Genomic DNA, 24,394 nt, shown 5'->3' with positions numbered 1-24,394 from the left:
GCACAGAATATTTGTAAAAGTCATACTTTACATAATTTGTTAACACAAGAAACTCTAAATGCTAACCCAAAAAACACTTATTGCTCCGTGTTTTTTTCTTCCAGTTTGTGGGCTTAAAGCCTGATCTAGCTCTGCTGAAGCCAACATGAGTCCTTCCATCTACTTTAGTGGATGCTGGATCAGGCTCTCAGATTATAAACCTTCTCCAGGATGAGGATATATTTGAGTCTCCAGGCCCATTTAATCCCTGATGTTTCCGATCAGACTGACAAAAAAGGAGCCTAACAGCGTAAATTGGTTTTCATGACACCTGTCAATTGGAAGCCAGACAGAAACCACTGAATTTATTTCTACTGAAGTCATCAGTTTCCTCTGTTGACTAGCTAATCAGCTCTCAGTGTGTAAATGGAATTACTTATTAATTCTTCCACTCTACTCCACACTGATAAATCCACAACGGTAGTAGTGTGTCCAGTTCTGGGCATCACATTTCAGGAAAGATGTGGACAAATTGGAGAAAGTCCAGAGAAGAGCAACAAAAATGATTGAAGGTCTAGAAAACATGACCTATGAGGAGAGATGGAAAAAACTGGGTTTGTTTAATCTGGAGAAAAGAAGACTGAGGGGGTTTTTGACAACAGTTTTCAACTATGTAAAAGGTTGTTACAAAGAGAAGGGTGCAAAATTGTTCTCCCTAACCTATGAGGATAGGACAAGAAGCAATGGGTTTGAATTGAAAAAAGGGACCTTTAGGTGTGATATTAGGAAAATCTTCAAAAAAAAAAAATGTCTGGGTAGTTAAGCCCTGGAACAAATTACCTAAGTAGGTTGTGGAATCTCCATCACTGGAAGCTTTTCCAAGAACAGGTTGGACACCTGCCAGGGATGGTCTGTTACTACATAGTCCTGCCTTGGTTGCAGGGGATTGGACTAGATGACCTGTTGATGTCCCTTCCAGCGCTACACTTCTATGATTACATACACCGGGCTAAGCGGAGAAGAATCCGGCTGAAATGCACACTAGGAAGGGGTTTGGAAGAGAAGACAGCAGCATTTCGCCGGCAGGAACAGAGCCACTCTCTCCGGCCCTGGGGGCAGCGGGGTGGAAAGCCTGCAGCTGCGGGCTGGCAGGGGGAGGGAAGAGAAAGAAAAGGAGAGCCCCGCGGAAGCAGGATGGAGGAGTGGGGCGGGGCAGGACGCAGGGTTATGCCGGTTTAGAGGTGGGGGTGAGGAACGTGAATGTGAGGGGGAGTTTGCCAGGGAGGGGAGTCAAGGCCGGCGTGACACGGGTGCGGAGCACACACCAGCAGGGCCGGGCCGGGCCGGGCCGGTCAGGTGAGACGGGGGGAGGAAGAAGCTAGGATTGGGGGAGGGAGGAAGAGCCCGGCGGGGGCGAGCCCCCGCCCGATGCCCCACGTACCACACCCGCCCCGTCACCGGGCTCACCACCACCCGCGCCCCTGCCTGTCTCCCGTTCTCAGCCGCGCCTCGCTCGTGCCCCAGAGCAAGCGCTGCCTCCCCGGTTGCCGGCTCCCGGCCCACCTTCGGGCCCCCTCCCGTGTCCCCATCGCTCGCGGCCCAGTGCGCCCCCCGCCCCCGTATCCCCTGCCTCGCCCGCGGCGCGGTCCGTACCATGGGCTGGGGGTCGCGCTCGGTCATGGCGGCGGCTGGGGCGCCTCACTGCCGGGGGCGGGGCCGCTCGGGCTGCTGGCTGGGGCAACCGCGGGGGGCGGCGGGGCGCATGAGACTAGTTGAACTTCAACGGCTCCAACGGACACCCGCCGCGTCCTGAGTTACAAGGAGCCCCGCCCCGTTACTAAGCGCGTCTCCTGTCACGTGACGAGCGCGTAGCCTATCAACTACCAGAGCATAGCCCCACCCCTTACCCAGGCTTGAGCAGCCGCTCAGAGCGGTCGGTTCGGCACTCGTTTGATCGGGTCTGTGGTGCTGGCAGAGCGGAGGTGGCGGCCCCGGAGCCTTGAGCGACCGCCGCTCCCGGAGTGCGGCGATGGGGCTGGGCTCTAGCTCTGAGATCTCCGCCGGGGGCGCTGAGGGCTTTCATGTGCACGGGGTAAGGATCGGGGGATCTGCCCCGGGGACCTGGGAGGGGGCCGGGATCTAGTCCCCCGGGATCTGGCACCGGGGAGGGGCCGGGGGGACCCGGGATCTGGCCCCGGGGAGGGGCTAAGGGGGGGACTGGGACGGGACCCATCCCAAGGCGAGATCCTTGGGAGACTAGAGGAGCACGGTTCCGCCCTGGGGGTGATGGGCGGGGGACACAGCCCCATCGAGGGGAGGGAGATCAGCGCTGTGACACGTCCCTCCCATTGTGCAGCCCCTGGGGCAGGGGTGAAGGAGATGAGGAGTCTCCCTGGCTTCGATGGTCGGGATCTTTGGGAAATGTCCCCGCTTCACCGCCCCCGAGGCTTCAGGGTCCGACCGCCCTGCCATGCAGTGCCCTTTTGGACATACGTTCTGTATCAGGAAGGCTCAGCCCCACATTAAGGGTTCATGGGGAATAAGCCCTGCCCCTGCGGGGGGACGATGGAAATACCCCAGGCAGGTTCCACCCCAAAATGCTACTGAGCATTAAACGTTGTCAGACTTTGCATACGTGTTAAATATTTGCCATGCTGGCTTGTGCTGGTGTCTCCTCCTCATCTTCCAACCCTCCACCTGTTCCCTTCTTCCTCTGGAAGTGCCAGGACACAGAGGAAGAGGAAGAACAGCATGGCAATCATTTAACTCAATTTTAAGGCATCAGCTGGATGTTTGTACACCTTAAATTTATTGGAGTTAAAGGAGGGGTTTGGCCTGATCTTCCTATTTAACTCTCCTGGCAAAGTTAGGACATCTTAATTGTTTTGTGAATCACCATACACATCTGTTGCTCTACATACCGAGGGGCAGTAACATCTCCCCATTATCCTTGCAATCAACTTCAATTATAAAAGGCTGGTTTTGCTTCCCTATAACTATGGATTGGAAAATAGGCTTGGCCTGAAATTTGTTGGATTTACACTGAAAGCGAAGGAGAATGTTTACGTAAATTTTGATGAATTTTCTTCAAATGGTTTCTGAGTTACAGGTAATCTTAAAAATTACCTTGATATGAGCTTTGACTTCTGTCTGGTGATTTTTAACATTACAAAGATGCATCATTCTAGACTGGAATTAATCTCTGCTCAGAACATAAGATAATACATTTGAGGAGATTGGTTTCTCCCGGCAGTCCTTAACAATTATTTTGTATGGCATGTTTCAGAGTAACAGCCGTGTTAGTCTGTATTCGCAAAAAGAAAAGGAGTACTTGTGGCACCTTAGAGACTAACCAATTTATTGTATGCATCCGATGAAGTGAGCTGTAGCTCACGAAAGCTTATGCTCAAATAAATTGGTTAGTCTCTAAGGTGCCACAAGTACTCCTTTTCTTTTTGTATGGCATGATGCTGGCACATGGGTTGTTTTGAATGTGTGTCTTGGAGCATAGATGTCAGGCTAATTTGCATAACAATGCACCTGTCTTTTAACTATTGACATATGGCAACCTCACAATATAAGAGTTCACATATTATTGCTACATGCTTCTTTACAGTTAATCAGCTGTTCATGTGTCTCAATAAAGAAGCTGTACAATATCAACAGGAATAGGGTACAATTTTAGGCCAGTGCATCAATTATCTGTATGTAATCTGCTTTGCCTTTGTTCTCTGCTGTGTTTATGGAGTCAGGAGAGGCCTTGGCTCCTGAAGCACATTTCTGGATGGAATAACACAAATGTATATTTATTCAACCCCTCCTTATATGAGGAATAACGTGATTCTTATCCTCCTAATCTCAAACGTGTTTATCATTTATTAATTGTTAACAAAGTGCTGTCCCCTGTAGAGGAGACGAAAGCAGTCCCTACACCAAGAAACAAATAGAGCAGAACTTTCAATGTTGTTTTACCATCAAGAGCAGGTAAAGAGGAGGGCTCCTTACTGTGAATAGTCTGTGTCAGTGGCGACTGGTGTGTAGAGAGTGTTATGGCACTGCCCCCAACAAAGTAGGCAAGTACACACTTTGTATTTTTTTAATTTACTTATACATGGATGTGTGTGTGTACATGTGAATCACCAGCATATTTAGTGACATACACATTCTCTCATACACATTTTATCTATAGAGTGACAGCGCAAGACTAAGTATGCTGCAATTCATATTTAACAGCAGGACGTTCTTGTGGCACAGGCAGAATTCCTCACCCCAAGCTGCAGGCTGTGGTGAATGTAGCACATGCTAAAATGTCCCCACGCAGGGCTGGGGATGTCTAGGCCAGTGGTTCCTATCCTGTGCCGGACTCAGCTGCTAGTCCTGGCTGGACTGGGGTTGGTGAAGGAGTGCGCTTCCCTGCACGGAGGGGCCACCCCTCAGACCACCCCCCAGAAACCTTCCCTGACTCTGCACCCCCCCTCCTTCTTGCCCCATCACTCCTCAGCCACAGGAGGGAGGGGTCACTATGGGAAGCTGCTCCCCTATCTGCCCAAATCCTGTGGATCTGGACCCCCCATTCCTAAATACACACACCCCTGCCAAGCCCCACCTCACACCTCCAGCCCCCCCCCCTTTTTGAGCCCTACCACCATGCACCAGGCCCCCTTGTACCCAGACCACCCCCTGCTGAGTCCCCTGGCACCCTAATGAGCTACAACCAGCTGCACTCAGACCCCCACCCCACCAAGCCCCACTTCCCCAGCACCCAGACCCTTTGTAGAGCCCAATCCCCCCATACCCAGACCCCCTCCTAGTAAGCTCCAGTCACCTTCACCGTGACACTCCCCCGCCCCGCAGAGTCCCATTGTCCGTGTACCTGGAACCCCACACTGAGCTTCCCACACCCAGCTTGCCCCACACAGAACCCTCTCACCCCACACGTAGGTCCCCCTACACTAAGCCGCTCTACACTTGGATCCTGCTGGGCTAAGCCTGCTAGCTCACACGTAGTATTCCTGGCGCAGAGGGATAGGGCCCTGGGATGTTTCTGAGGCAGGCCTGGCCTTTGCGCTGTGTCAGGATTGGGTACAGCTTCACTACCGAGTCCATGTCCCAAGGGTGCAGGGTGATCTCCCACCTTAGTGCAACCAGTGGCCTGTGCTACCTACTGCCATGCTGGAGCCTCCACATTTATTTATTGACAAATAAAATTTGCAGAATTTTAAAATATTGTGTGCAGAATTTATATTTTTTTGGTGCAGAATTCCCTCAGGAGTAAATAATGTACACAGTCCAATCACCAGCACAGACTTCATATCCCGGGTGCGTCTAGTGGTACAACAAAGGAAGTGAGGCAGACCCCTCCTTGGCTATAGCAGGCATGGGGGCAGGGTGGAGGTCTCATCCAATCCTGGTCTTTCTGATGGGAAAGGACCCAGATGGGACTTCACCCTCCCCTCTCCTCTCTCCTTCCACTGGAGAGGCTTGGGCTGACTGGGAACTCCCCCAGGCCCTGGTGCTGGGCCTGGCAGAGGGCGCTCACTGGAGGGTCAGTGCAGAGGGAGCCCAGACTAGGAAGGGGAATATGGGGGCCAAAGCTGCTGGTGTGGAGCTGAAGCCAGATAGTGGGCCCCCCCACAGGGAGGAGGGGATGGGAATAGGATGGGCTCTGTAGGGTGGCCCCTGCTCTTCTGGGCCTCCCCCAGCTCCTCTACTGCCTAGATCTTCCTCCCAGCTCCTCCTATTATCCCCCCAGCTCCTCCCTGCTGATCTGATAAATCACCTCACTGGCCCCAAAGTTCACCAGCCGCCACTGGTCTGTGTACTGATGTGACTGCTACTAGCTGGACATACAGAACTTTAGCAAAAAGACAGGCACGTATTTTACAATGGCACCTTTTTGACCCATAAATATTGTAGAGTTTTGTCATTGTGACAGGCTGAACAGTGCATCTTGAAATGTGTAAATTTCCATTTACGCACTTCTGTGCACATCTTAACATTTACTGTACTGTTAAATAGCTAGCATATGACACCAGCTGAATGGGCCTTAATTGAAAGACTCCTTATACTGTATTTACAACTGAAACCCCTCATGCCCACTTCAGCAGAAAACAAACCCTGCCATTATTGTGAAGGCTGCTAGTTCCTCTGCTGTCATGGTGGCTAAAAGTGACATATCTTGGCTAATTATTGCATATTTGTAAGGCTGGGAACTACGCTTACAAAGTTTTACTGCATAATTGTGTTGCTGCTGCTTCTGGTATATGGCTACTGACAGCACGAGCAATGAATTAGATGCCAGGTAAATGATGTAGCCACTCTACCACAGCAGCATCCACCGGAAACATCAAGCATATACATCCACCATCAAGACGTTAAAGAGGATGATCCATAACCAGATAGCTCGCTGTTTGTTCTTGAGCACCTCAGAGGCAGGATTGGGAGCCCAAAAAGCCCCAATGGTAAAAATGTAAGTTAAACTGCCTGTGACCACAACATATCCTGTTGTAACTGATGGATCTTTTGGTTCATGTGGGTGTTCTCAGAGGCATGAGAGAGCTGATCCACAGAGACTAAGGGATGCAGCTCTGAGCTGTCTATCTGCCAACAAATGTGCCATCAATTCAAAATATATGTTTCTAATGGCTTGCTTTTTTTAGTGACACTTATGCCAGTAAAAGCCCTGGTGTAGACTCACTTATCCCAGTTACATAAGGCGCTTTTATATCAGTACAGCTTATTTTGTTATACAGAACCGGAATAAGCTGTACCTTCTGAGTGGTATCACTGCGTCTACTATGCTAGCATAATTAAAGCTGAAAAACTTTTAAGTGTAGACGAGAGCAGTGGTTCTCAAACTTTTTTTTCCACAGACCACTTGAAAATTGCTGAGGGTCTCGGCGGACCACTTAATGATCTTTCCAAATGTTGTTTGTACCATTAGCTAACTATTGTAAAGCACTTTGGATAAAAGCGCTATATAAAAAAAACCCTTAATAATAATAATAATCTTTTTTGTTCTACAAATAAAAGCACACGACTCATACTTTAATATCAGTTGTCTTGCCTTTGTAATGCGATGGATGTGCCCTCTCTCCCTCACCGCGGCAGCTCCTGAGCTGGGGCTGGGAAGGAGGGCCGTCTCTCCCCAGCAGCTGCAGCCCTGGAGCTGGGGAAATTCGCCTCTTTCTCTGGCCACTGCAGCCCTGCTCATCCCAAATTCCCCCCACCCCCTCCTCTCACCACTGCCCCCTCCCACCTACTCCCTATTCCCCCCAAGGCCACCACCTCACCTTACATGTGCACCTTCTCCAGGGTCCAGGCACCTAATTAGTGGAGCCATGCCTGCGCGGCTCCACTAATTAGGTGGGTGGCCCTTCATTCACTCTCGCGTGTGGCCACCCAGGCATGCACCTTAGAGGGAACTATCCTTGGACCACTTGAATGGAGCTCACGGACCACAGCTTGAGAACCTCTGGACTAGAGCTAAGTTTTACCTTAAGCAGCCTGGTAGTGTTTGTTTTAGGGAGGAAATAGAGCTATCATGGTTTCACAGGTCTTCGATGTAATGTAAAGTAAAGAGGGTGGCAGTTATTTTTGATCCAGGGGAATTGTGACCTCACAATCAACAGGGCATGTGACTTATCTGTCTGTTTACTTTTCTGTTCACTTATAAGCAATGTTGGCATGGCAACCTTGATATGGCACTGCATTTTTACCTTGAACTAATCATACATCTAAGTAGAAACATTTTTTCAATCTGATGTACCTATATATTCTAGGTTTTGATGCTGTGTTTAATGTCAATTTGTGCTCTTTTGTATCCTTGTCTGAACTGCATTTTGATAAATATTCTATACCGTTTTTGGTTTATATTATACATTTGTTTTGTTCTCTCACATGTACAGCTGTTGAAAATCAACACGCTGTGACTTCTTTCATGCTTTCATTAATATAGCTTACAGCAATTCATTAACTTCTGTGGGTCAGAACTTATAAGCACTTATGTATCCATGATAATCTCTTTATCCATAAAAGCGGCAAAGAGTCCTGTGGCACCTTATAGGCTAACAGACGTCTGTTAGTCTATAAGGTGCCACAGGACTCTGCCGCTTTTACAGATCCAGACTAACACGGCTACCCCTCTGATCTTTATCCATATGTTTCTAATCTAAAGCTGAATGAACATGACCTAATGACTTTCTTACTTTTTAATACGCACAAGCTATTAATTGCAAAAAAACTACTGAACATCAACTTATTCTGTGAAGTGTTCAGTGACCATGTACCACTCGTTCCCCTTTGCGGCACTTCTGTATACTGTACTGTTAGCCCTTAAAGGGCCTGCTCTTGGTATCTGTAGAGGCTGGAGGAGTGGCTCTTAGGTGCTGATCCTGCAACCTGCTCCATGCAGACAAACCCCTGTTGAGAGCTCCCTTGCCTTCAGTGGGTCCCTGCATGGATCCAGTTGCAGAATCAGGGCCTTAGTTTGTAAGTTTCTTAGGGCAGGGTTTCTGTCATTTGTATGACATGTTACCCAACTGGAAAGCACCACACACAGCTAACAGTACTTAAACATATTGATGTCGGTTATGCAGTTCTTAACATGTAGTTGTCCTAAGCACTGAGTGAGTGGAGATATCAATACTACAACAAGATTATTTCATTCATAGATGTTAAGACCAAAAGGAATGTAGATCATCTTGTCTGACCTGCTCAACACAAGCTAAAGAACTGGATTCATTTAGTAGTGTGTACACCACTGTATTCAGAACTTTGTTAACCATTTCACAGCAAACAGCAGATACACCAGGTACTTTCCAGCACTGGATAATGTTTCCTGAATGTACCTGGTACTATCTTCTCATTCCCTTGGTTTAAAGCAGAGGTGGGCAAACTATGGCCCCAGGGGCCGCATCTGGCCCTTCAGACACTCTAATATTGCCCCTGAGCTCCAGCTGGGGAGTGGGGTCAGGGGCTTGCCCCACTCTGCACATGCTGGGGTTGCGCTCGGCTCCCAGAAGCAACAGCTCATGTCCCCCACCCCCACACACCTCCTACATGTAGGGGCAGCCAGGGGGACTCCACACACTGTCCCTGCAGCTCCCATTAGCTGGCAACCACGGCCAATGGGAGCTGATGGGGCAGCACCTGCAGATGGGGCAGCGCGCACAGCCGCATGGCTGCACCTCCACATAGGAGCTGGAGGGAGGACATGCTGTTGCTTCTGGGAGCTGCTTGAGATAAGTGCCGCCCGGAGCATACATCCTTGACCTCCTCCTACACCACTGCCCCAGTCCTGATCCCGCTCCCGCCCTCCAAACCCCTCGGTCCCAGCCCAGAGTACCCTCCTGTACCCCCAACCCCTCATTCCCAGCCCCACCCCAGAGCCCGCACCCCCAGTCGAAGACTGCACCCCCTCCCACACCCCAACCCCCAATTTCGTGAGCATTCATGGCCCGCCATACAATTTTCGTATCCAGATGTGGCCCTCAGGCCAAAAAGTTTGCCCACCCCTGGTTTAAAGTGTGCACCGTAGAAGAATGCTGGCCAGAATATACCTGAACTTTGTCAGCTGCAATGCCATTAAAGTTACAGAAAATACAATATTTCAGTTTCACTGCTGAAGTTTAATTGACACCTGTTGTCTAGTAGGACTATTCCACAGATGGCCCATATGGGTGTCATGGCTCAAACAATTGAGGAAAGGGAATTCAAATTTCTGAGAACGCTTCCAAGGTCTCTTAAGTGGTGTCCCACATTTGGTTCAATCCTGAATGTATTTATTCGTGAATCCAGTATTTATAACACTGTCACTTGGTGATATTTATTGTAGATTTTTCTTATTGTAATTTAAAAATGTAATTTTGCAGGTTCAAGAAAACTCTCCCGCTCAGCAGGCTGGGTTGGAACCTTTCTTTGACTTTATCATCACAATAGGACACACCAGGCTAGTAAGTGGCTAAAGACAAGTTATTTTCAAAGAAGTAATTAATTGTTTTATTTTAATTTTGTGCTCTTGAAAGGTGCTGGCCTACTTGGCTCTGGGAGATTGATGCTGTCTTTAGTCAGAATGGCAGCCATGCAAGCTTCCCTACACTTTCTTGCCAGTGTGCCAAAACCCTGACCCAGAGGGATCAGCTGTAGGTGAAGTTATTTTGTGGTCTGAAGGCTCATTCCATCCTTGGCCTTCATGCTGAGCGTGCCAACTGATGCAAATATGTTTGCTTTTCACAGTGTGGACACATGTCCCTGGGAAGCTAGATTGAGACCATCCAGCTCATTTCTTCTGAATTCATTAGTCTCTTCTGTAACACTGATGTGAATCATAGAATCATAGAATATCAGGGTTGGAAGGACCCCAGAAGGTCATCTAGTCCAACCCCCTGCTCGAAGCAGGACCAATTCCCAGTTAAATCATCCCAGCCAGGGCTTTGTCAAGCCTGACCTTAAAAACCTCTAAGGAAGGAGATTCTACCACCTCCCTAGGTAACGCATTCCAGTGTTTCACCACCCTCATAGTGAAAAAAGTTTTTCCTAATATCCAATCTAAACCTCCCCCACTGCAACTTGAGACCATTACTCCTCGTTCTGTCATCTGCTACCATTGAGAACAGTCTAGAGCCATCCTCTTTGGAACCCCCTTTCAGGTAGTTGAAAGCAGCTATCAAATCCCCCCTCATTCTTCTCTTCTGCAGACTAAACAATCCCAGCTCCCTCAGCCTCTCCTCATAAGTCATGTGTTCTAGACCCCTAATCATTTTTGTTGCCCTTCGCTGGACTCTCTCCAATTTATCCACATCCTTCTTGTAGTGTGGGGCCCAAAACTGGACACAGTACTCCAGATGAGGCCTCACCAATGTCGAATAGAGGGGGACGATCATGTCCCTCGATCTGCTCGCTATGCCCCTACTTATACATCCCAAAATGCCATTGGCCTTCTTGGCAACAAGGGCACACTGCTGACTCATATCCAGCTTCTCATCCACTGTCACCCCTAGGTCCTTTTCCGCAGAACTGCTGCCTAGCCGTTCGGTCCCTAGTCTGTAGCGGTGCATTGGATTCTTCCGTCCTAAGTGCAGGACCCTGCACTTATCCTTATTGAACCTCATCAGATTTCTTTTGGCCCAATCCTCCAATTTGACTAGGTCCTTCTGTATCCTATCCCTCCCCTCCAGCGTATCTACCACTCCTCCTAGTTTAGTATCATCCGCAAATTTGCTGAGAGTGCAATCTACACCATCCTCCAGATCATTTATGAAGATATTGAACAAAACCGGCCCCAGGACCGACCCCTGGGGCACTCCACTTGACACCGGCTGCCAACTAGACATGGAGCCATTGATCACTACCCGTTGAGCCCGACAATCTAGCCAGCTTTCTACCCACCTTATAGTGCATTCATCCAGCCCATACTTCCTTAACTTGCTGACAAGAATACTGTGGGAGACCGTGTCAAAAGCTTTGCTAAAGTCAAGAAACAATACATCCACTGCTTTCCCTTCATCCACAGAACCAGTAATCTCATCATAAAAGGCGATTAGATTAGTCAGGCATGACCTTCCCTTGGTGAATCCATGCTGGCTGTTCCTGATCACTTTCCTCTCATGCAAGTGCTTCAGGATTGATCCTTTGAGGACCTGTTCCATGATTTTTCCAGGGACTGAGGTGAGGCTGACTGGCCTGTAGTTCCCAGGATCCTCCTTCTTCCCTTTTTTAAAGATTGGCACTACATTAGCCTTTTTCCAGTCATCCGGGACTTCCCCCGTTCGCCACGAGTTTTCAAAGATAATGGCCAATGGCTCTGCAATCACAGCCGCCAATTCCTTCAGCACTCTCGGATGCAACTCGTCCGGCCCCATGGACTTGTGCACGTCCAGCTTTTCTAAATAGTCTCATACAGCCTGAATCGCAGGGTGAAAATATTGTAAGAAATCTATGATCACCTTGGACTTCCCACTTCCCTCCAGGCTACATATTTTATGGCTGCTTGAAACTTGATGTCAGCAATAGGGATAGAACCTAAAAACTCCTGTTTTGAAAGAACAGATCTCTGTTGCCTTTTCTAACAGAGTGGTTTTGAGGTGCACCGTAGTGATAGGTGTGAAATCTTTCTTGCACTGGGAAGTAAATGAATGTGCTGATGCTGGAGGAGTTATCACTGTTCCTCCACTGAGCAATCCTCACTCGAGCAGAAGAGAAACCAACGAAAATGTTTGTGTATTTTTGCTAGAGTTGCGAACAGGAGAGGAACTGGGTGGTTTTGCCTGAATTATTTTGTCATGCTGTTTTTTATAGAAACCTCTATTTTTCCTAGTGACTGTCAGAAGAACTACATGAGGCAAACCCAGGCCTTAGTTAAGGCCTGATCAAACTCCTGTTGAAATCAGGGGACCCTTTCCTTTGACTTTAATGGGACTTGGATCAGGCTGTCAGATATTTCTAAAACAATGAAGAAAAATAACTTCTCAGGAGAGCCTCCTACTCTTGTTCCCTTCCCTATTTTATAGGACTCTGGCTCCATGGTGTGCGTATTTGGTGTCTATTGAGTCCTTCCACCCTGGGGTCTTTATGAGATAGAGTTGTGGTTCATTGTACTATAAGTCACTAATGCTAACTGCCTCTGTAGTAAACTGTTTAACAAAGTCCCTACATTGTAAACCTGAGCCTACATAAAAGTTAAAATAACATTTAAAAATCTTCCCCATGTGACATTCTAGCTGTCCCCTTGGATCCTGTGTCGTCCAACTTCTATGCCTCTTGACTCCCTGAAGGACTGGTAGAGTATCCTCTGGCATTTCCTCTAGCGTTTTTCTGGCACGAGATGAAAGTCCCGGTTTTTAGGTTGTTAGAACTCGACACTTGTTTGAACAAATGTAAACACTTGGTTACATATGAACATGAAAATGAATCATTAACAAGTGGGAAGCTGCCATGTGGCCAGTCTCATGCAGGGAGTGCAGTTCCTGTTTGAATGCCTGAGGAAAGAGGAGACTTTCAAAGCTGTGGTGGGGACAATTCTATTTTTAAAATCAGTTTTACCATTAAAATCAACAAATAGTTTAAATAAATCCCTCACAATTTTGAAGATCCTTTGCTTTCTTGTATTCAGATAGAAGCTGAGGGGTTTTTTAAGTCTGTCTTACCTATATCAGACTGGATCTTCTATTGGAAACTGTCAGTACAATGGCTGTTTCCAGTGAGGGGCAAGTACTGCATTAACCATGTGGAAATAGTGAAATTGTGGTAGATATTTCTAAAAACTGTTCTTAAAGCCCATCTGTTGTTCTATAGTAAACATTTAGCTAAGTTATAACTAGTCACTACTAATTTGTTTTAAGAATTCTACTTCAAGACTTGCAAAATGGTTGCATTAGTGAGGTAAGGAAAAAGATCAAGGTCACCATATAAAGTATTGCTATTTATTGTAATGTAGACATAGTTCAGAACTAGTATAATTGACCAAAATTGTTATAACAGCATTATAAAAGAAGCGGGTGGCGGGAGTGATACTGATGGATGTGAGTAGTGAATAACCTTACCCAGGATTAGAATCGGTTACACTAGTTCATGCATCCAAACAAAGTAGTGCTGATGGGGTTGTTATGGAGGGTAGAAGTTAGGTTCCCACCTTTGTTGGTTCTAGATATTGAAAATCTGCCTCTTCATTGATGTTTTTGCATTCCAGATCCAGCTACACACTGTCAGAAACAAATCTTTCCTTTCCTGTGTTTCACAGAATAAAGAAAACACCATGTTGAAAGATCTGCTGAAGGCAAATGCCGAGAAGGCAGTGAAGCTGGAGGTGTACAACATCAAAACGATGAAAGTGCGCGAGGTGGAGGTGATCCCTAGCAACATGTGGGGAGGACAAGGGCTTCTCGGAGCCAGTGTGAGGTTCTGCACTTTCCAAGGAGCCAATGAACACGTGTGGCATGTTCTGGTGAGCAAGAGAAACATCTGTGTACTCAGGCTGGGTGCTTTAGCTTAGTAAAAATGGTTACTAACCTGTTCTGTCACTTGTTCTTCGAGATGTGTTGTGCATGTCCATTCCACTTCAGGTGTGCGCACGCCCAGTGCACCAGTGTAGGCCAGCACAGGTACACTGGGCACACACATGCTTGAAGTGGAATGGATATGTGCACTCATTTGAAAAACTTACTTTATGAAAACAATTCAGCATATAAACTTGGTACCTTAATGCAGCAGTTCCCAGATGCTATTAATGTTTGAAGTACCTCATGCATATTTCTCCTTTTTGTGCATATTTATTTTAGGCCTTAATAAAAAAAGTATTTATGGACTCAGAATAAAATAAGTTTTTTGAATTTGGCTGGTGGAGTTTTGCCTGGGGGAGTTAGAAGAGAAGGGAATCTGGTTGGGAAAATCTTGGTGGGAAGGTTAGAGGACGTGATATTTAAAGCAGGGTGGGAATTTTTCAACTAAACTGGTTTTCATCAGAAAATGCTGATTTGAAACTGGAACATGCCAGCTTTAAGAGACATGGATTCAAGTCCTTGCTGTGCCTGCTTCGGAACGAACGCACGAACGTGCGCACGCACACGCCCCTTTTCCCCATGTGGAAAAATTTATGTCTCCATTTTGTCCTGATGCAGAAGTTTCATGAGACATAAAAACCGTTTCCTGCATGGGGGTGGGGATTAACTTGTGCACCAGGCAGCTCCAATTCGTAATCTCATAGAAGATTAGGATTGGAAGAGACCTCAGGAGGTCATCTAGTCCAACCTCCTGCTCAAAGCAGGACCAACTCACCCTTGTTGCCAGTGCCCTTCCCGTTTCCTCTGAGCCAGGGGACTACTCCCACTGCAACCCCCTTGCCTCTGGAGAGTCTTTCTCACAGGACTCTTCCTGCCTCGGCCCCTGGACTCACAACTCTTTCCTCTTGATTAAGGGATTCCGCAGCCCTTTCATGGGTCTGTGCCATGATTTAAGCAGGTTTCGCCAGCCCAGACCACCAGAATCCAAGTTTTTGCTCCATTCTCTTTCACACAATGCACAATTAACTTGTGGAACTCATTGCCATGAGATGTTGTGATGGACAAAAGTGTAACTGGGTTCAAAAAAGTCCTCCATAAAATTACCTAGTACAGGTCCATTAATGGCTATTAGGATGGTCAGGGATGCAACCCCATGCTTCCAGGTGACCCTAAATCTGTTTGCTAGAAGCCAGAAGGGGAAGACAGGGGTGGATCACTCTTAACTGCCCTGTGTGTACACTCTCCCTGAAACTCTTGTACTGGCTACTGTCAGAAGGCAGGATACTAGGCTAGATGGACCATTGGTCTGACCCAGTATAGCAATTCTTATGTTCTGATTCCATGGAGCCTCCCTTGATCCTTGGACTCACACACTTCTTCTCCTTGGTTCCAGGGCTCCTCAGCCCTCCTTCCTGGGGCTGGGCTGTAATTCAGGCAGGCTTCCCCAGCCCACCAGTCTCTGTTCTAGTTTACACCGCAGGGAACCTCTCTCCTGACTTGATACTCCCCTGTAATTCCCTCTCCAGTCTGTCTTTGTTTCCTGGGAGTCACCTATCAGCTGGGTTTTATCCTTTTAAGGAGGTAGCTACCTGATTAACACCAGCTAGCCTACTGCTCCATTGAATTCCTGTTTCCTTAAAGGGGTCATGCTATAGAACACAGATTGGTCAGCTCTAGGTCCCAGAGCCCCTTAAAGGAGAGACACTGTAAGAGGGCAGTCTATCAATTCCTACAAGTTCATGTACCACAGTTTAAAGAACCTTTGCCTTAAAGCTTTCTGCAAGACACTGACATAGTCCGTTTCCCTCCTCACATCAATGGAGTTAATTTCCTGATGGCAAATCCCTGGAATTGCTTTAAAGCAGTGATATCATTTCTCATTTACTTTCAGATAAAACGTGCCACTTTGATTTCTAGGGGCCTAGTGAATGCTTGTTCTGATAAATGTTAGGAGCTTCTTCATGAGCATTCTCTGGATGGGAATGTGAGTGTCATTGTCAACCTGAAAGATGCAGTAAAATATGCTCACGACCATAGGACTATCGTTAGGAGAGTGAAGCCTCGAGATGCTGGAGTTGCCAATTAGTGTCTTAGTACTCCCGATACATGGAGCATTTAATTTACTGTTCATTTTTGCATGCCAAAGCAGTAACACCATTGAAGTCAGCTAAGAGAAGAACAGGAACTGTCCTAAGGATTTGCCTATGCAAATATAATTTTTCAGTAAAGGGACTTCTTTTGAGCTCGGGATCACGAATGTAGGCAGTTATTAATGTCTTAGCCCAAGATCCTCTTTCTGGATGCTGAACATTTCCCCCCCTCCCTCCCCCCCCGCCTTGTTTGTCACTTTATTGGCAGGTAAAGAATTCCTGGCAAAGTTACTGCATTGCAGTTGGATTGGTCTCTTTAGCTTGACTGATCTTCATTAAAATAATATGGAGATGGAAGAGCACAGAAAAGCTTTATTTTTAAAGTAAATGTTAGTATTGGTTTAGGGAGTAGGCCAAAAGAGACTGGGAAGGGTCCCCAGCAAAAGCTAGTTTCATCTCATAATCTTTGACTTCTCTTGGTGAGATGTCTGTTGAGGGTTAGCAAGAGATTGCACTTGGATTAAAACAAGGATTGGGTTGTGAACTGGTGAAATTTTAAGTTTGGTCTTTATTTATGAATCTTGAGTACTCAGGAGTACAAAGAACTACTCAAATGCAGCGTTCTCAGATATTTTTCTAATCTAAACACAAATCATTTTACCTTGCATTTTTCTTGAGTTAAATTTTTCACTCTCTAATTGTTGGACAGTTTATTCAGCTGTGAATGCAGGTGACCTGAATCATTCCTTTACAGGACGTAGAACCCGCTTCCCCTGCAGCTCTAGCTGGTCTGCAGCCCCACACGGACTACATTGTTGGATCAGATCAGATACTTCAGGAGGTAGAACATAGTTTTCCTTTTTTTTTATTTAACTATTGCAGTTTTTTGTGTATGCTGTGAAGTATGAATTGTATGCTTTAATTGGGTATACATCCCCCAAATTTACGTAGCTCCGGGAGGAGGCAATGACAGCCACCTCTTTATGACCAACTTAGTCATTACCTCTTTATACCAGACAATGAAATTAGCTGCCTTTCAAGATCAAATGTCACCAGCAATTTAGTAGTCGTCTTTAATCCTTTGGAGTAGTGAATGTGATCGTTCTCTTCGTTGAAAGCTGCTTATATCTGTAAAGTGGGGAGCTGGGATAAAATAACATATTTTAAGGGCTAACACACTATCTTTGTTTGATCAGTCAGAGGATTTCTTCTCACTGATTGAATCCCATGAGGGGAAGCCATTGAAGCTGATGGTGTATAACACGGAAACCGATTCCTGCCGAGAGGTATTCGTCACTCCCAATGGAGCCTGGGGTGGAGAAGGAAGGTATTGATTTGTGATTAGTCTTTGCCTGATTATAGGGTATGTTTTGTAAATAAATTCTTCTGTAAAATAACATCACCAGTTATTATAGCTTTCCACTTTTCAGTTGAGTCTTATTTTCCTCAACAGTCTCACATAAAATTTCTCTGCTCTGAGGTTTTAAATAATGGAGAGCAGCTGTGGAGTGTGAATTTGGCATAATGTAGGTCTAATCCTGCTCCCATAGAAGCCAATGATAAAATTCCCATTGACTTCAGTAGTAGCAGGAGTGGACCCTTTATGCCCTGCAATAGTGTCTCTCATTTGGAATTAATTTGGGGTTTTTCCTGCATTTTGTAAGGATGGTGGAAATGAAGCTCTTGAAGTTTTTGAGTCACACAAGGCTAAAGCTGAACTGCGAAGTACTTCGTGGCCTCAGTATTGCTACAGTTAGGTTTGGTCTACACTACATAGTAATTTGGGTATAACTATATCGCCCCGGTTGGTGTGAAAAATCCACATCCTGAGGGACACAGTTATACCAACCGTAACCCCCTGAGTAGACAGTGCTATGTTGGCGGGAGAGCATCTCCCGCTGACATAGCTACTGCCTCTTGCAGAGGTGGAGTTATTAATCCGACAGGAGACCTCTCTCCCATCTGCTCAGAGTGTCTTTGTTACCCGGGGTTCTTTCAACCCAAAGCTCTTGGTAACATTTACTCTGTGCGAGGTGGTGTCAGAAAATAAATCAGGGGAGACATGGCTGTCCGACTGATAGATGGCTGGCACAAACAGGACAACACAAGAGTGCCTTCACTTAAAGCTAAACTTTACTTAGTCTCAAGCACTTACACAAAACACTCCAACCCTTGATAATTACCAAAGCTGAGCGTGGCTCTCAAGTGACACAGCGGTAGACTTCCGTCTGCCAAATCTTCCATCTGCTGATGGGGACTGTGAGATGTGTCCAGAAGGAGAGTCCAAAAAGAATCCAACTACCTCAAACTTTTCCCCTTATTTATACATTAGTAATAGAATGACACGTCCCTTAAAGAAAACTTGTTAAGTAAACAGTTTCAATGGTCAAGCAAGAGGTTCCTTCTGATTATCGATTAACCAGGTGTGGGTTTTTCCAGAGTTTGCAGCCTTGAGGCCCCAATATATGTTCCTGGGGCACATCCTGCTCTTCTAAAATGCATGTATCAGCAATTTCAACACAGTTCTTATCAGGAAGGACGAGGGGTCAAGCTGCCCTTTCTGTGGCACCCAAAGACCCCCTCCCCTCCTGCCTTGGTTAAGCTAAGCCTGCTGACTTGGCCAATCTAGAGCCTGCTGACTTGGCTGCTTTTAGAAATAAGCCATAGTGGTTTCAGGCACTTTACTGGTTTGCAGACATCTCCCCGTACATCTTCACCAGATGTGCTACAGCAGTGCAGCTGCGCCAATGTAAGTTTGTAGTGTGGATCTGGCCTTAATCATGGCTACAATTCCTGCAATGCCATATTTCTTCCCATAGGTCAAGAAAACTAAATTTCTACCAGGCTTCTGCTTAGAGATTCCTAACTTAAAACACTTACAGAGTCAGCTGCAGAAAAGTACATTATAGTCTGTCAGGTTTCTTTTACTTTGCTTTTGTTGTGCAGTTTAGGATGTGGTATTGGATATGGCTATTTGCATAGAATTCCAACGCAGCCTGTTATGCCAAAGAAGCAGCAAGAGGAAATCAAACCACCTTCACCTTTGCCGTCAGAAGACAGATCCCCTGTGCCATCTACAAATGGCTACATAGAGGTATGTAAGAAATTTGTTCATATCTGCAGGGTACCTTTTGAGGTTATTTTGGGGTTTTTATGAATGTCTAACAGGTGAGGTTCCATGAGCTAAGGGCTTGAGTAAAAGTGGGCTTGGTGAAGGCCAAGCCAAATGAGAGGTGATACTGCTAGAATGGGGGATATGACAACAGAGGAGATTCCATCGAGCTGTGCCTTTTATCACTCAAGATTGCAAGCTGAGATCCTCTTGGATTCACCGTACTATGAATACTTCATGTTTCATCTGCAGTTGGTGAAGAGGTTGCGAGCTTTCTTTATGGGTATAAACATAACCAGTTATCCATCTAACTGAGGCTAATGTGCTTCACATGGGTCTACCCCTGAAGACCATTCTGTCAGAAATTTCAGCCCACTTAGCAATGCTTCTTGTGTGCTACATATTATACCTGTTCTCCAGAGAATACACTGGCTTCCAGTTGGTTTCTAAACGCACTCCAAGGTGCTGATCATGATTATTTAATGCCCTTTATGGTTTTGGGGCATGTTGGAACCCATCTCTCTCCTCTTTTATCACTCAGCAGTTAGAGCTGCTGGGATGCTCAAGCTGGCACCCCCTGAATTTGTATTTTTGGGAACAGCGGGGCAGAGCATTCACAGTGACAAGCCTTTGTCAGATTGACCAGAGATGGTATGAACGGGATACTTATCTGTTATTTTAGGCTCCATTGTTGGCACCTAATTCCCAAAGGGACAGCTCTGAAGAAGTTATGAACTTGGATGAATCCACAGGTCAAGAAATGAATATGTATTCAATGGAAAACGCACTTCTCCCTCCTCCTCCCCCTCCTGTCCAGAGAGTTATGGATCCAGGTAAGCACTTCAGTTATTCATCTTCAGAACATACAGTTAAATTTGTGATTGCAGTTTAATTCTCACTTCCCCTAGCCACCAGTCCACCATTTTTTATTTAAATATAGAATAAGTGTGGCTTTTGATGTTCTTACTCGAAATCTGGCAGAACTTTAACACTCAGGTGTTGATTATGGGCCTGATCCAAAATCCACTGAAATCAATGGGAGTTTCTGCATTGACTTCAGTGGACTTTGGAGCAAGCCCTATATCAGAATGGTATCTTCTGTGAATTCTTTCTTGGTGCTCTAATAGCTCTATTGCTTGCAATTACTGGGGCGGGGGGGAGAGGAGGGGGGAGAGAGGTATGGAGGGAAGAAATCCACTGATTCCAAAAATTTGGGTATCATTTTTCTTGATGGTCTAGAGTTTCATACTGTGTTTAAAGCAACACTGTTGATTCCTCCTTCAGGTTTTCTAGATGAGTCTGGTGTTTCATTTCCTGAAATTGTTGACTTAACGAAAATGCCTAACTTACCTTCCTCTGCCCCCTTCAACATGTCAGCTGCAGAATCTTTAGCAGGGACTGAAAGTTTAATACCTAATGATGGAACTACTACTTACTTTGGTGAGTTTGTTTAACGTTGTTAGCCTGTTGGCTTGGTATTGGTGACAACTCAGTTGATTGTGGGGTTCATGACTGAACTACAGAGTCATGCTTTTGGGGATGTGTTGTATATTATTCATAGGAAAACCTCCTGCTAGTTGAAAAATCATACAGAAAGCACAGCTAAAATGAGACGGAGGTAGAATTAGGATTTAAAAGGCAAGGAAAATGGTAGCCAAGAATGAATGGGTTAGCTAAAGCTAATGGATTCCAAATTTGATAAGGCCAATGTCATAAGGTTTTTTTATTTTTGTTTTTTAATATCCGGAATATGGTTTGCTCTTTGAGATATTTATGTGCAGAATGTGGTAAATGTGAGGATCCCCATTCAAGCGCTTAGGTCCTCCAGATGCAAGAATGAACATACAGATCTTGTAAATTTTGCTGCAAGGAGATTTTCATACTACGCAGCCCAGTTTTCACAGAGCTGGAAAACTGATGTTTTAGCAAGGCTGCTGTCTATTTACAATGACAGAAAATGTAACTCAAAATATTCAGGAGTATTTCACTTTTTATTTTAAAGGAAAATTTCTTTGTAGGAAGACACTGTTCCCTTTTTTAAGGTGGGGGGGAACATTCCAAGAATAAAGACAATTTTAGCTTACAAAAACAAAATTGGGCCCTTTGTAGTGAGGCTGAAATGTCAAAAAAGTAAACTAAAATATTTAATTTAGCTCGTCTTCTAATCCTAAAATATTGAGATGTACTTTCTGAGTGTCTGAATTTCAGAAATATGAGCATTCACAGCTCACTTGTCTTTAATGGGAGTTGTGGGTGCTAAACATCTGAACACAAAAAGCTGTTAATTTGTAAAGGATGATGATAAAGCTTTAGAAGAATCATTAAGCAATCCTTGTATATTACCTTGGTGCCAAGGAGTTCTAGTCATAGATCAGGAACCCACTGTATTGCTCTGTATTAGAGTAGTCCGTCAGCTGCATCGCACCCAAGCTTATGCTATAGAAATACAGCCACACAATTAGTCTCTGCTAGGTGTCTGACAAGTTTTGGTTTGTTTGTTTAACTTATTCTTTTATTTTCTCAGAGCATGCCACGGCTTCAGTCTCTGCAGATCTAACCACTTACGCTGAGGGCTCAGTTACACAGTCGGACCATTTAATGCCTTCACTGTCCCCTTTACCATCCTTTGCTCTTCCTAATGATATTTCTTCAAAGTCAACACTAAGAACAGATTCTGATTCTCAAGAAACTGAACTACTTGAGGGCTCACCACCCACTAACCCATTGAAACTTGACAGCGATGAAAAGACACATGAACTGAAAGAAGCTATACAAGACTAGCACTGAAAGGACACTTCCTTATGTCGTCAATCTGCAGTCTGCCATATGCTGTCATGCTACATCTCAAATGTTGACTTTTTGATCTCTAGAGGTAATTACAATTATTCTATTTTGTTAGCATAGGCAATGCTGTAAGAGTATACAGGTCCCGTACGCAGCACTTGTTCTCTTGTTATCTCTTCTCAGCATTGTTTGATAGATGGAACTTATTTAAATGTTATGCAAACTCAGATTAGTCTATTGATCATGCATCTATTTGTCTATTCAATTTTTAAAAATTGATATTTTTTGAAAGATCTGCTGGAGATTGGAAAAACTCACTAATTTTTCTTCTATTAACAAGCATTATTACAATTGTTTTTAATTTGTTGATCCAAAAGCATAATTGCCTTTATGTAAAGATTAAGCTACATTTTAATGACTATTTCCCTGGTATCTTTTACAGTGTTTAAGAAAAATGCTAGTCATAATTTTGACTTCCCGGAAAACAATTTTTACATCTTGACCCAATTTTCCTGAACACACACACCATATTTGTAGATCATGTAGTTCCAAAATAAACTGTTTTATACAGACTTCTTAATTAACATGAAAGTAATGCAAACTTTATATATTGGAACTGACTAAGTGTTCCACTGCCTTTCATTTAGGGAGTCAATGGGAGTAAATTTACTGGTTGCCATAAAGTTATTTTTGCAGGAAATAGTGCACATTAGACATTAGACATTAAAGGTCTTTTACAAAGAACTTTTTTAAATGAAGTTGTAAGGGAAATGTTTTTGTGGAGTTAAAAATTAACTAAGTTGATTTCTGTTTAATCAGACTATGGTTTTAAGATGAAGCATGTGGTTTGATTCTGGGATGACCAAAATTTTAAATGAATATTCTGTTAGAGGTAATGGGCTGACAGTGAATAGCCTTGGTACTGGTTTTTATTAATCTATTGTGACAGGTTTCAGAGTAACAGCCGTGTTAGTCTGTATTCGCAAAAAGAAAAGGAGTCCTTGTGGCACCTTAGAGACTAACCAATTTATTTGAGCATGAGCTTTCGTGAGCTACAGCTCACTTCATCAGATGCATACCGTGGAAACTGCAGCAGACTTTATATATACACAGAGAATATGAAACAATACCTCCTCCCACCCCACTGTCCTGCTGGTAATAGCTTATCAGCAGGACAGTGGGGTGGGAGGAGGTATTGTTTCATATTCTCTGTGTATATATAAAGTCTGCTGCAGTTTCCACGGTATGCATCTGATGAAGTGAGCTGTAGCTCACGAAAGCTCATGCTCAAATAAATTGGTTAGTCTCTAAGGTGCCACAAGGACTCCTTTTCTTTTTATTAATCTATTGTGTATTTTCCCATTTCTTAACGATTTTAGATATAAATCTATAGGTTTAAAACACTGGAATAGAATATGTAGTGTAATGATCTGTACTGCTTTTATAGATTTGTTTTGTTTTCAAACACTTCCTATATTTTTAAACACTTATTTTACTTTATGAATATTTGCTATTACTGTTCAGCCAATTGTCAAGCTACCAGCATGGGATCCTTCTCGTTACTTAGGTGGCAACTCCTTTGACATTTTTAAGTACAATGCAGTGGTTCCAGTCTTCTTCTCATACAGGTGTTGATCAGGAATAACTTCACTGTGGTCATTTATGCTGATGTAAATCCAATATATATGAAGAGAATGAGGTCCAGTGAGGTCTAAAATGCATCCTAGTTGGAAAACGGTTTGTAGCAATGGAAAATGTTAACTGGCATTTTTCCACCATCCTACATAAGATATTGTATATTTCATAGGCTTCAGTATATTTAGGATAATGTCTTTGAGCCAGGCTGTCTTAGTCAGATGGCTTTGTCTGTAGTCCTCACATGTAGTAATCAGGATTTAGAACAGTGTTGTAGATGAAGCCACAACACAAGGAGGCAGATTCTGAGCTGGTGTGGGTTGTCATAGCCACAATGGAGCTATGACAGCTTGCATCAGCTGAAGGTCCTCTGCAAGGTCCCTTAGATCACTGTGCAATTTCTTATTAAACTCTAGTTTGACAGGACATATGGTATCTGTATAAACAGGATGGCCAACATATTTTTACTCTTTATAGAGAAGAATATATCAAGCATTAAGTACAGGGGATTTGCAATTAAAATATTTGCAGTTACAATTTGATATGATAGTAATTTGTTTCTCACTACATTATATTAGCAGAATACTGTATGTGCAAAGTGAAAGCTCACATGAGTGAATATTCAATGTTCATAAAGTAAAGATCATACAACTTAAGCTACTGGTCAATTTATTTTTCTTGTTCAGTCCTTCTGTTTTCAGAGCATGGTGAAAGAACTAGCCACCCTTATGTAAAGGAGGATCTAGTTAGGCAAGCATCATATTCTCATTAACAGGTTGTAGTTGTTTTGGGGTTTT

At 44.7% G+C, this 24,394-nt stretch overlaps 2 protein-coding genes across 2 annotated transcripts in view; one reads left to right on the top strand and one right to left on the bottom strand.

The window, feature by feature from the left end:
* TTC21A (tetratricopeptide repeat domain 21A) overlaps nt 1-1,659 on the bottom strand; it is a 63,124-nt gene extending 61,465 nt beyond the window's left edge. The window contains exon 1 of the mRNA XM_077809511.1: nt 1,633-1,659. Coding sequence (XP_077665637.1) covers nt 1,633-1,659 — 27 coding nt within the window. The remainder of the gene's footprint in view (nt 1-1,632) is intronic.
* A 281-nt stretch (nt 1,660-1,940) lies between these two features.
* GORASP1 (golgi reassembly stacking protein 1) lies at nt 1,941-22,996 on the top strand. Its single transcript, XM_077809509.1, has 9 exons — nt 1,941-2,071; nt 9,852-9,932; nt 13,718-13,921; nt 16,821-16,907; nt 17,263-17,393; nt 19,013-19,160; nt 19,861-20,011; nt 20,463-20,618; nt 21,703-22,996. The coding sequence occupies exons 1-9, from the start codon at nt 2,009-2,011 to the stop codon at nt 21,957-21,959; spliced, it is 1,278 nt and encodes a 425-aa protein (XP_077665635.1). The 5' UTR covers nt 1,941-2,008; the 3' UTR covers nt 21,960-22,996.
* Nucleotides 22,997-24,394: the final 1,398 nt, after the last annotated feature.

This window comes from Eretmochelys imbricata, chromosome 2 (genome assembly GCF_965152235.1).
Source record: "Eretmochelys imbricata isolate rEreImb1 chromosome 2, rEreImb1.hap1, whole genome shotgun sequence".
Lineage (NCBI taxonomy): Eukaryota > Metazoa > Chordata > Testudines > Cheloniidae > Eretmochelys > Eretmochelys imbricata.
Note: the sequence above shows the minus strand (reverse complement) of the source record. Positions and strands in the feature narration are given on the sequence as shown.